At 46.7% G+C, this 12170-nt stretch overlaps 2 protein-coding genes across 3 annotated transcripts in view; one reads left to right on the top strand and one right to left on the bottom strand.

The window, feature by feature from the left end:
• The window catches only part of GPATCH2 (G-patch domain containing 2), a 265802-nt gene extending 257445 nt beyond the window's left edge, over positions 1–8357 (bottom strand). Inside the window, exon 1 of the mRNA XM_073628372.1 lies at positions 8212–8357. Within this exon, the coding sequence (XP_073484473.1) occupies positions 8212–8261 (50 nt within the window). The 5' untranslated portion in view covers positions 8262–8357. The remainder of the gene's footprint in view (positions 1–8211) is intronic.
• Positions 8358–8766: 409 nt separating this feature from the next.
• The window catches only part of SPATA17 (spermatogenesis associated 17), a 262104-nt gene continuing 258700 nt past the window's right edge, over positions 8767–12170 (top strand). For both annotated transcript variants that reach the window (XM_073629180.1, XM_073629179.1), the window contains exon 1: positions 8767–8902. In XM_073629180.1, coding sequence (XP_073485281.1) covers positions 8835–8902 — 68 coding nt within the window. In that variant the 5' untranslated portion in view covers positions 8767–8834. The remainder of the gene's footprint in view (positions 8903–12170) is intronic.

Below are 12170 nucleotides of genomic sequence, written 5' to 3'. Positions count from 1 at the left end.
TTTTTTATTTAAGATACATTAATAATTTTGTTTATTCAGCATGAAATGGAGCTTAGTTATGTAGCATGAGGCTGTACAGCACAGGTGTCAAAACACAAGGCCCGCGGGCCGAATCCGGCCCTCTAGGCCATTTCATGAGGCCCTCACACCTCTCCTGTAGCTGCAGGAGAGCTCCAGCCCTCCTCTGGTCCTCCTCCAGACCCCTACTTTCTGCTTTCAAGCAATGCATCCAGCTTCTTCCCAGCAGCAGCATAAGGAAAGGGGGTGCACTGTGATGTTAGGGAGAGTGGGGGACTCAACTTCTGATGGTGAGGTGGCTCTTGACATCTAATGTAAGGGGAGGGGATGCGCTGGACATCTAATCTTACAGATACAACGGGCCCTTGTGAGGACAATCATAATGCTGATGTGGCCCACGATGAAATTGAGTTTGTCACCCCTGCTGTACAGTATATTCTGCAATATTTACATTTTTGGTAAAATCATTCAATAAATCCAAGCTCTGCAAGCTGAGATAACATGCACTGCATTGATGCATTCACACAATTTCACAGTAACCATGAGAGAAAACAAACGTCAGGAATATTTCTTTATCCTATTGTTTTGCAATTCTATGTACACTAGAAACTGTATGATTGAATTGGTTCTGATATCACTATTTTACTAACTTGACAGCTTATTATTATAAATAGGAAACCTTCATTTTGTTTGCAAATATAAAAGATTCCAGCAAGAATAAGTCCTTACATTTAAAGAGCACCTGTCATTTCAGATCTATCATGGCAGTGCCTGTTAGCGGGCATACACTCGCCTGCTGCCGCCACGTCCCTCACCTTGTTGTGTCACTGCCGCGTCAAAAGCCGTCCCATTAAAGTGAATGGGACTTCGGTGAGTCAACAGCGGGACAGAGATGACAGTAGCTCTTTAAAAATTATCATTTAACCACTTAACAACCGGCCCATAGCCAAATGAAGGCTACAGGGCGGGTTGCTTAACTCTGGGAGGACGTAGAGTGACGTCCTCCCAGAATTCCGCTCTCGCGTGCGCCCCCTCAGGTGTGCACCTGAGAGCATCCATGACCGCCGGGTCCAGAGGAGCCGGCGCATCACGGATCCCGGTCACATGTAAACAAACCTACGTCATCTCATGACGCCAGTTTCTCTCCTCCCCTCTGTGTACCGATCGGTACACTGTGATCGGAGAGGGGGAGAGATCGGATGGCAGCAGCGCTGTGGGCTGGATCTGTAGTGCTCACAGCGCTGCTCTATGACAACTGCCATCCATCCATCCATGCTCAGCCATCCCTCAATGCTCTGCACTACTCTGCAATACCCCACAATACTGTGCAATACTCTGCAACACCCCACAATACTGTGCAATACTCTGCAACACCCCACAATACTGTGCAATACTCTGCAATACCCCGCAATACTCTGCCATACTCACCGCTACGATCGAAGCCAGGATCTTTTTTTTTTTTTTCAGGCTTCCCAGCCTAGAGGTGAGATGATGTGGTGTCTTATTGACCCCATATCTCACTGTAAAGAGGACCTGTCATGCCATATTCCTATTACAAGGGATGTTTACATTCCTTGTAATAAGAATAAAAGTAATCAAAAACATTTTTTTTTTTGGAAAAAAGCATCAAACTGAAATGAATAAAGTAAAATGAACAATAAGAAAAAAAAAAAAAATTTTAAAGCGCCCCTGTCCCCGTGTGCTCGCATGCAGAAGCAAACGCATTCGTAAGTCCCGCCCACATATGAAAATGGTGTTCAAACCGCACATGTGAGGTATTGCTGCGATCGGTAGAGCGAGAGCAATAATTTTGGCCCTAGACCTCTTCTGTAACTCAAAACATGTAACCAGTAAAAAATTCTTAAGCGTCGCCTTCGCCTATGGGGATTTTTAAGTAACGAAGTTTGGCGCCATTCCACAAGCGTGTGAAATTTTGAAAGGTGACATGTTGGTTATCTATTTACTCGGCGTAACTTCATCTTTCACAATATGCAAAAACATTGGGCTAACGTTACTGTTTTGTTTTTTTTTTTAAGCACAAAACTGTTTTTTTTCCAAAAAAAAGGCGTTCGAAAAATTGCTGCGCAAATACCGTGCAAGATAAAAAGTTGCAATGACCACCATTGTATTCTCTAGGGTCAGAATTGGCCTGGGTGCTCCAGAACACCTGAAGGTGCTCCCTGCATGTTGGGCCTCTGTATGTGGCCACGCTGTGTAAAAGTCTCACACATGTGGTATCACCATACTCGGGAGTAATAGCAGAATGTGTTTTGGGGTATAATTTGTGTTATGCATATGCTGTGTGTGAAATAACCTGCTAATATGACAATTTTGTGAAAAAAAAAGAAAAAACAAAAAAAAACAAAACTTGATTTTGCAAAGAATTGTGGGAAAAAATGACAACTTCAAAAAACTCACCATGCATCTTTCTAAATACCTTGGAATGTCTTCTTTCCAAAAGGGGTAATTTGGGGGGTATTTGTACTTTTCTGGCATGTTAGGGTCTCAAGAAATGAGGTCGTCAGTTTGATCAATTTTCAGATATTGGCACCATAGCTTTTGGACTCTCTAACTTTCACAAAGACCAAATAATATACACCGATTGGTTATTTTTACCAAAGATATGTAGCGGTATAAATTTTGGCCAAAATATATGAAGAAAAATTACTAAAATTTGCAAAATTTTATAACAGAAACGAAGAAAAATGCATTTTTTTTACAGATTTTTTCGGTCTTTTTTCTTTTATAGTGCAAAAAATAAAGAACCCAGCGGTGATTAAATACCACCAAAAGAAAGCTCTACTTGTGTGAAAAAAAGGACAAAAATTTCATATAGGTACAGTGTTGCATGACTGAGTAATTGTCATTCAAAATGTGAGAGCACCAAAAGCTGAAAATTGGTCTGGTTATTAAGGGGGTTTAAGTGCCCAGTGGTCAAGTGATTAAATCAAGCCTTTTTACTAGCAATTTAAATCAAATCCACCCTGTCAGTAAGGATCACTATTGTCCCTATACAACACAAAACTCTTAATGCAGCTCTCTAAATATTACTCATTACTTAGCCAGCAGTTCACATTTCCACTTCATTCTGATTAAAACTCTATTAAACTAGTAAGGAAACGCCTGCAGTAGATGTCCCATCATCACCCTGGGTACATGGCCTGTGCAGTCTGAGTCACCTCCCAGGACTCCAGGTCATAGATCCTCCATATGACAGGACGATAAAAGATACAAAAGAATATTTACAATCACACCGCAGACCAAAATATGATGTCACCACAGAGCCAGCCAATCACAGATGAACAGAGATAAGACACATCTGCTTTAGTAACAGTTGCTATGAAAATAAATGATCCAATAACAGGTGACACAGCACTCCTCATCTTTCCTGTTTACCAGATCCACAGCAAGGGAAAGCTGGCCATAGAAGGATTGTTTGTTTTTTTGTTGATCAGCCAAAGCAGTGGTTCTCAATCTCAGCCCTCGAGTACCCCCAACAGGACATGTTTTGAGAATTTCTCTTGAAATGTGTGTGTAAAGGTGTCCCAATACTTTTGCTAATATAGTGTACAAAGGAGCTACCCAACACTTCCTTCCTCTGTACCGGGGATTTGCAAATTACAAACACATTGGGCCCATTCACACAACATGTTTTGGTCACACGTGCAGCTATAAGATTTGTTGCGTTTCATGGTGGATCCCAACACCGCTCTATTATTTCCCCAGCAGAGTTGCAGTGGGCTGTAGAGCAGGCATGTTCTGTAGATGGATTGGGGGTACCACTGAAAATTAATGGCACCATAATTAAGTCTGTTACCTAGTGTAAGACATTATCATAATGCAATGGTGGAAATGGGCCCTTAAAGTGCAGAGTAGAGAAATTTAAAGAAATACACTTTTGGCAGTGAACATGACCTAAAACATTTCTAAGGTAGCAGCAGTGCTGAAGTATCAAAAGAACCCCCATTAGGGCAGCTCATCCAAACCTCTGCATGCATGGCAGAGCCCCCAAAACAGCCACATCGGAACAGAGCCCCCAAACAGCCACATCGGAACAGAGCCCCCAAACAGCCATGTCAGAACAGATCCCCCAAACATCCACATCGGAACAGAGCCCCCCAAAAAGCTACATCGGAACAGAGCCCCCAAACAGCCACATCGGAACAGAGCCCCCAAACAGCCACATCGGAACAGAGCCCCCAAACAGCCACATCGGAACAGAGCCCCCAAACAGCCATGTCAGAACAGATCCCCCAAACATCCACATCGGAACAGAGCCCCCCAAAAAGCTACATCGGAACAGAGCCCCCAATCACCTACAGAGCCCCCAAACACGCACATCGGAACAGAGCCCCCCCCCCAAACACCCACATCGGAACAGAGCCCCCCCCCCCCCAAACACCCACATCGGAACAGAGCCCCCCCAAACACCCACATCGGAACAGAGCCCCCCCCAAACACCCACATCGGAACAGAGCCCCCCCCAAACACCCACATCGGAACAGAGCCCCCCCAAACACCCACATCGGAACAGAGCCCCCCCCAAACACCCACATCGGAACAGAGCCCCCCCCAAACACCCACATCGGAACAGAGCCCCCCCCAAACACCCACATCGGAACAGAGCCCCCCCCAAACACCCACCTCGGAACAGAGCCCCCCCCAAACACCCACATCGGAACAGAGCCCCAAAACACCCACATCGGAACAGAGCCCCCCCAAACACCCACATCGGTACAGAGCCCCCAAACACCCACATCGGAACAGAGCCCCAAAACACCCACATCGGTACAGAGCCTCCAAACACCCATATTGGAACAGAGAATTCAAACATTCACATTGGAACAGAGCGCCCCAAACACCCACATCCCCCCAAACAGCCACATCAGAACAGAGCGCCCCAAACAGCCACATCCCCCCAAACAGCCACATCAGAACAGAGCGCCCCAAACAGCCACATCAGAACAGAGCGCCCCAAACAGCCAGAGCAGAGCCCCCAAAAAGCCACATCAGAGCAGAGCATTTAAACATTCTGATTGGAGCAGAGCCCCCCAAACACCCACCTCTGCACAGCATGTCCAGGCACCTGTGTTAGTCCTCTTATCAATCCGCATGAAGCTTCTTGATTCTAGGCCTATGCTGTACATGGAGCATCAAACAACCTCCTCATCAAATCATCCTAGCTGACCTGACCAGTGTGCTATGGACTCCATTCAAGGCTGGGCCCCTCCACAACTTAAAAGTCCTGTCACTGAAATGAAGAAGTCTATGGCATGTGCAGGAGGTATATGGGCTATCAAGGAAATAAGAAGGGGAGAAGGCCTAATGGATACAAACACCAAAAGATCACCACCAATCCTTTCTTCACTACTTCTTGTGTTCAGACTTTTCAAACTTCACTGTCATTATGCTGATTAAAGGGCAGAGCATACAAGTACTGAATCCAGGATCGGGGTGACATGACAAAAATCGCTTGACACGCATAAACGCCTGTAAACATGCCTATACACTAGGCACATTTAGTGATTGAGCATTCATTCATTCCAACAGCCAGAATTAATATTATATAGCTCCCAAACACTTGACATCCATAAACACATTTGCAAAATGTATTTTTTTTCTTCTGCCAGGAGAAAAGGCGTTCAGAGGCGTTAGGCAAACGCACGGTGTGCACGAGACCTCTACGAGATTTATATATTGCCAACAGTTTGCACAACGCTTTACAAAATTAAGAGTGACAACATAGTTGCAATACAATTTAATACAGGCAGGCTAGGAGGGTTCTGATCGTAAGAGCTTACACTCATCTCTCAGTTCTGGTCTCCTACTCCCTGTCCATTCTACTACGGCAGCCCCCATCAGACAATAAGCACTTCCAGGAGTGTCATATATGTGTGTCCCCCAATGCACACTGTGGTTTTATGCTCCAGTCCTAGATCGTTGTGTCCTGTAGAAGCATGGAGGAGGGAGACTGGTATCTGACACTCCAGGAAGAGTCGGTCGGAGATTGCAGCACTGGAAGAGACACAGACCTCCAACAAGGGGAGAAGACACTGAGACAACACACATTTCCAGAAGGTCATCAATGGGACCCTTCATAAAGCTGAGCGGAGTTTCCACCAGCCAAAGGAACAGTTGATGATTTTCCGAGGTGTCCATATCAAGAAACCAGCAATATAATCAATTATGAGAATAGATATATGGAACTCAGTTCACCAATTGCCAGTAATAAAATTTTTCTACATATAGTAAAATCCCTTTTATCAGAGTCCACTGAGGGACACAACTTCTCTTCTATCCCTGGGAAACCAACTCTCTGAGGTGGATCACTTTTTAGAGAACGTTTCACAGGTGGTGATATGGCGTTCTATTGTTCTCTCAACCCCTCAAAGCCTGCACTGCCACGCCGCATATGAATGCATTGCAGACGGGTGTGGGGCAGTTGCCACACCGCTCTGCTCACATCGGAGTGATTTGACATGTCAAACGGCATTCCAAATCACAGCCTATTGCCGGCAACAGCCTTGTCCCAATCGGTGTGACGCCGACTTTGCGGCCCGATTTCCAAAAGTAGTTTCTGCACTACTTTTGATGACTTTGGGGGCGATTTCAATAGACATCTGTGCATGAACCCACACAGGGTGTCTTTCAAATCGCCCATGAAATCCGCAATGAAATGCGCGTTTGAAATCGTGTGAGTTCAGATGAGCTCGCACAATTTCAAACCCGCCTTCAGTGTGAACGAGGGCTTAAATGGGCTGCAGTCAGTGGGCAGTACAGCCAGCTGAATGTGACTGGGGATAATCTTTCTTCAGCATGGACCTGATCGGACCCTCCATTCAACCCTATAGAGCGGCAGATATCAAGGGACACCTGCAGCTATCTGATCCTCTCTGCCAAATCCAGACGGAAGGAGGTCATTTCATTTTCATCCGATCCCCCATAGAGGATGGAGGTGAGCGGAGACAGACCTGTCATCCACCTGCTCAGTGGGGATTAGCGGATCGATCCCCCGCTGAGCAAGTGGAGTCCGTCAAACAGGCGCGCCCGTGTGAAAGAAGCCTTACTGAACTTCAACAGAGAAATCAGGTCTCCTATCCTCCCAGATGGGGCTGGGCTGTATGGCAGAGTTGTGTAAATCTCAGGACTGAATGGACAGTGACATAAATATTAGGGCAGCTCTCATATATGTGTATAATGTACCGACCCACAAAAAGCATACAGCCAGTAAAGAGACTGCCTACGGCCATGCTCATTCCTAGTCAGTGAAGGATGATGATGACAGGGCCTGCACTTCTCATTACAAGGAGGAGGAGGACGATGACAAGGCCTGCACCTACAATAACAAGAATGAGGAGGACGATGATGACAGGACCTGCACTTCTCATAACAGGGGGGATACAATAACAAGGGGGGGGGGGGGGTGACAGGGCCTGCACCTACAATAACCAGGAGGATAAGAAGGGGGATGACAGGGCCTATACCTACAATGATAAGGAGGAGGATGACAGGGCCTATACCTACAATGATAAGGAGGAGGATGACAGGGCCTATACCTACAATGATGAGAAGGATTATGGCAGGGCCTATACCTACAATGATAAGGAGGAGGATGACAGGGCCTATACCTACAATGATAAGGAGGAGGATGACAGGGCCTATACCTACAATGATAAGAAGGAGGATGACAGGGCCTATACCTACAATGATAAGAAGGAGGATGACAGGGCCTATACCTACAATGATAAGAAGGAGGATGACAGGGCCTATACCTACAATGATAAGAAGGATTATGGCAGGGCCTATACCTACAATGATAAGGAGGAGGATGACAGGGCCTATACCTACAATGATAAGGAGGAGGATGACAGGGCCTATACCTACAATGATAAGAAGGAGGATGACAGGGCCTATACCTACAATGATAAGAAGGAGGATGACGGGGCCTATACCTACAATAACAAGCCAGCAATGACAGCTCTCATCACTATTAGTCTATGGGCCTCTCACACTACACACAGCCCTGATGATCAGGAGGAAGGGTCTCCCTCTGTAGGGGGTAGGAGAGGCCCTGACTGCACAAGGGGGCCCCTAATACGGTGCTGGGGGCCCATGATTGTGTGGGGGGGCCCATGATTGTGTGGGGGGCCCCAGTGATGTCATGGACCCCTCCTCGGCCAGCCGATCACTCACCAGCTGCTTCCCTTATTGGCTCGGATGTGTTTCCTGGCCACGCCAACCATGAACAAAGCTTGCGGGGTCCCCCAGGATCACAGCCGAGTCGGGGCAGCGGACTGAGCCACCATGTCGCTTCCGGAGCAGCGAGCGAGAACTGGAGCAGAGGCGAGCGGAAGTCGGAACGCACCACTTCAACCTATGAAGAAACGAACGCCTAAAAGCCAACAACAAACACGCCAAAATACAGAATGTAATTAATTGTAGAAAATATTATATTTTAATCTAACATGCATTGCTGCATTGGGAAGCATTCGGAGAAGATGTGTGTTATTCCCCCCCGCGATGAGTGGTACGGCCCTGCCTCCATGGAGACGCGTCTAGGATTCTGCGATCCGTAGCCGGGGAGCGGAAGCTGGAATGAACCATTCTGTTCAAAGAAAATAAAAAGTAACATGAGCCGTGTTTTATATACGTTACGGTTTTATTAGATGTAATTTAAATGATAATGAACGGAAATGGAATTACTTTTAATGAATATGGTTACATTTATACAAAATATGCACATGTTTTGTGATATTCTCCCCCCGCCCAGAGTGGTACATTCGGTCTCCCAGGAGACGCGTCCAGATAGCGGGGACATGGCCACCCTGGAGAGGCTCCGGAGAGAAATGTCCGGCCAGATACCGGAGTACTTCCAGCGGTGCAGGTAACTCAGCGGGGAGTACCGGGAGGAAGAAAACTTACACTAGAAACTCTATGACAGGCAGGACTCCCATGGTGCACTGCGGGCTCAGCCATCTCCACAGGGAGCAACTGTGTATAAAGTAGAACTGAAGACAAAACTTTCTTCATTTTAGATAAAGTGAGGAATTTGTTTAAAGTAGCAGGAGACTGCAAAAAAAGTAAAAAAAATCTTCTCCCTGAAAATAGATGTGTAATGTGCTAGTATGCATCACATACTAGCCCATTATGAAAGACATGAAGCCCTCAAGTGTCACCACTGACAGGCCTTCCATCTTCTTGGGGTCTTCCATCGGGGTTGGAGGGCTGCGGCTGTTTGCCTGGCCAAGCCATGATGACGACGCTCCTGCACAGGAATCCCTGCGGCGGAGGCGGCACGGCTTTCTATGGACCGCACACCGTCCAATGAGAGTGCAGTACACACGTGCCGGTGACATCACTGGTGCAGCTAACGTAAATAAGCCTTAAAGCAGAGATCCACCCAAAAATGGAACTTCCACTGTAAGGGAAGGTGACCCCCCGACATGACACATTTGGCATGTCATTTTTTTTGGGGGGGGGGGGGCGGAAACCCTCTTTTTAGAGGGTTCCAGCTCCCACTTCCTCCTGGCGCACCGCGGCACCAGAAGGGAGATCACCTCTCCCCCCTCCCTCTCGGCAATCATCTGGGACACGTCACAGGTCCCAGAAGATTGCCTGGTCAGTCACAACGCGCGGCTCGCGCATGCGCAGTGCGTGCCCAGCTGTGCAGCCACAGCCAGGCGCCCACAGTGACAATGCCGGCGCCACAGAGAGGAGGGGGGGGGCTTCGTTCCCTCACATCGCTGGACCCTGGACGGGTAAGTGTCCGATTATTAAGTCAGCAGCTGCAGTATTTGTAGTTGCTAACTTTAATTTTTTTTTTAAGCAGAACTCCGCTTTAAAGTAGAACTATAGGGATTTTTTTTTATTTTTTATTTTGGATAGAGTAGGGAAGGGTTATAACCAGTGGCGGCTGGTGCTTCATTTTTTTTTGTGGTGGTGGGGGGGGGGGCAAACAACCATCTCATCCCTTTAAAAACCAAAACACATATTAATTACACAGGTTCTGTGGTTGATTAAGGTGGTAATTAAATTAAACAGATGTATTAAATTAGCCTCAGAACCTGTATAATTCATATGTGCATTCGTCATTATACTGTGGCAGGTTGGCACGGCTGCACGAATTGCTGTAGGTGTATGTCAGGCGCTTTAAGTTCTATAGGGGGCGGCACAACGCCGGAGCCAATGCGCGTGGCCAGCTGCCACAACAGTGTCAGCCGGCCGCCCGCACTTTGCTCCTCAGATCTGTCAAGGAAAAAAAACAGATCCCCGTTCTGACAGGGAGGTAGAGAGAGATCTGCTGTTCCTAGTGATCAGGAACAGCGATCCGTCTCCTCCTCTAGTCAGTCCCCTCCCCCCACAGTTACCTCCCTAGGGAACACGTAACCCCTTGATCGTCCCCTAGTGTTAACCCCATCCCTGCCAGTGACATTTACTGTATACAGTAATCATTGGCTATTATTAGCTATGATCACTGTATAAATGTCACTGGTCCCAGAAAAAGTGTCCGATCCGTCCGCCACAATGTCGCAGTCCCGCTAAAAATCGCAGATCATCATTACTAGTAAAAAATAAATAAATAATAAAAAAGCCATAAATCTATCCCCCATTTTGTAGATGCTATAACTTTTGCGCAAACCAATCAATTCACGCTGATTGTGATTTTTTTTTTTTTCTAAAAATATGTAGAAGAATACATACAGGGGGTCAAACAAGACAGGGACTGTAGGTTTGTTCTTTAGTTGAATCTGTTTGTAATTTGGAACAAGTACATTTTTTAAGTGTAGCTCCAGCCAAAAAAATCTATTTTTAAGCTTTTTGGAAAACATAGGGAAGGGTTATCACCCCTGTAACATTTGTTTTGCTGTCTGTGCCCCTGTTCAGAAGATCTCACCTCACTTTCTTGGATTTTGAAAATTTTGGGTTGTTGTGGAAGTAAGCCTTGGTGATAAAGCTTCAGTGGAGGTACATTTTTCCCATAATAATTCTTATAGGGAGAGAATTTCCCTTCCTAGGGGTAGATTTCCTCTCACTTCCTGTTGTCTCCCTCCGTTTGTAAATAGGAGTCATTTGTAAGTAAGATGTATGTAACTAGGGGACCACCTGTATTGGCCTAAACTGATGAAGAATTTTATTTATTTATTTATTTATTTCCATCCGTCTGCGGATCGGATCGGGTGACGACGGACTCTGCGGTCCATCATCACCTGATCCCCCATAGAGGAGAGCGGCGCTCGACGGAGCGATCCCCCGCTGAGCAGAGCAGGCTCCGTACACGGACACGTCCGTGTGAAGGAGCCCTTACGATGGGACTAGAAAAAGGAAGTTCAATAGCCAATAGCTTCCATCTCATACTTGCTTCAGAGCATGCGTCGTTTTTGGTCCGTCGGAACAACATACAGACGATCGGTTTTCCCGATAGGAATTGGTTCCGTCGGAAATATTTAGAACATGTTCTCTTTCTAGGTCCGTCAGAATTTTCGAAAAAAAAAGTCAGATGAGGCCTACACACGATCGAAATAGACGATGAAAAGCTTCCGACTGACTTTTTTCTGTCGGACATTCCGCTCGTGTGTACGCGGCTATAGGCTGCTTTCACACTGGTGATTAGATCAAGTCCGCCTGTCAGTTTTTCAGGCAGACCTGATCGGAAGGTCTATGCATTCTGATGGACTGACGGGTGCAAACGGATTTGTGTCTGTTTACACCTGCCTACATCCAGGTCCAATCAGGCCTGTTGTGTAATGCACAATTTATTGAGAGTTTTTTATGATGTGGGTTTAGTGACACTTTAAGGGTCGGTTCACACTGGGATGACTTGGGATCCGACTTGTCGCCCCTCAAGTCGCCCCAAGTCGCCCCAGAAAGAGATTCACATGACAGTGAATGGGAGCGTCTTAATAGACACTACTGAAGTCGCTCCGACTTCAGAGCGTACTCCCTGTACTACTTGGATCCGACTTGGTAGGCGACCTGTACCATAGAAATCAATGGAAGTCGCCTCCAAGTCGGATCTCTCTCTAAAGTCAAGCGACTTTGCAGGCAAAAAATTTCGTTTGCCCAGGCAAACCCCTCCCTCCCAGAGAGCTGATTGTCCTGTGATTGGCCACAGCCGAAGTCGCCTGTCCTGGAGGCGACTTGAAGTCGCGTTG

The sequence above is a fragment of the Aquarana catesbeiana genome, linkage group LG04, assembly GCF_042186555.1.
Source record: "Aquarana catesbeiana isolate 2022-GZ linkage group LG04, ASM4218655v1, whole genome shotgun sequence".
Lineage (NCBI taxonomy): Eukaryota > Metazoa > Chordata > Amphibia > Anura > Ranidae > Aquarana > Aquarana catesbeiana.
Note: the sequence above shows the minus strand (reverse complement) of the source record. Positions and strands in the feature narration are given on the sequence as shown.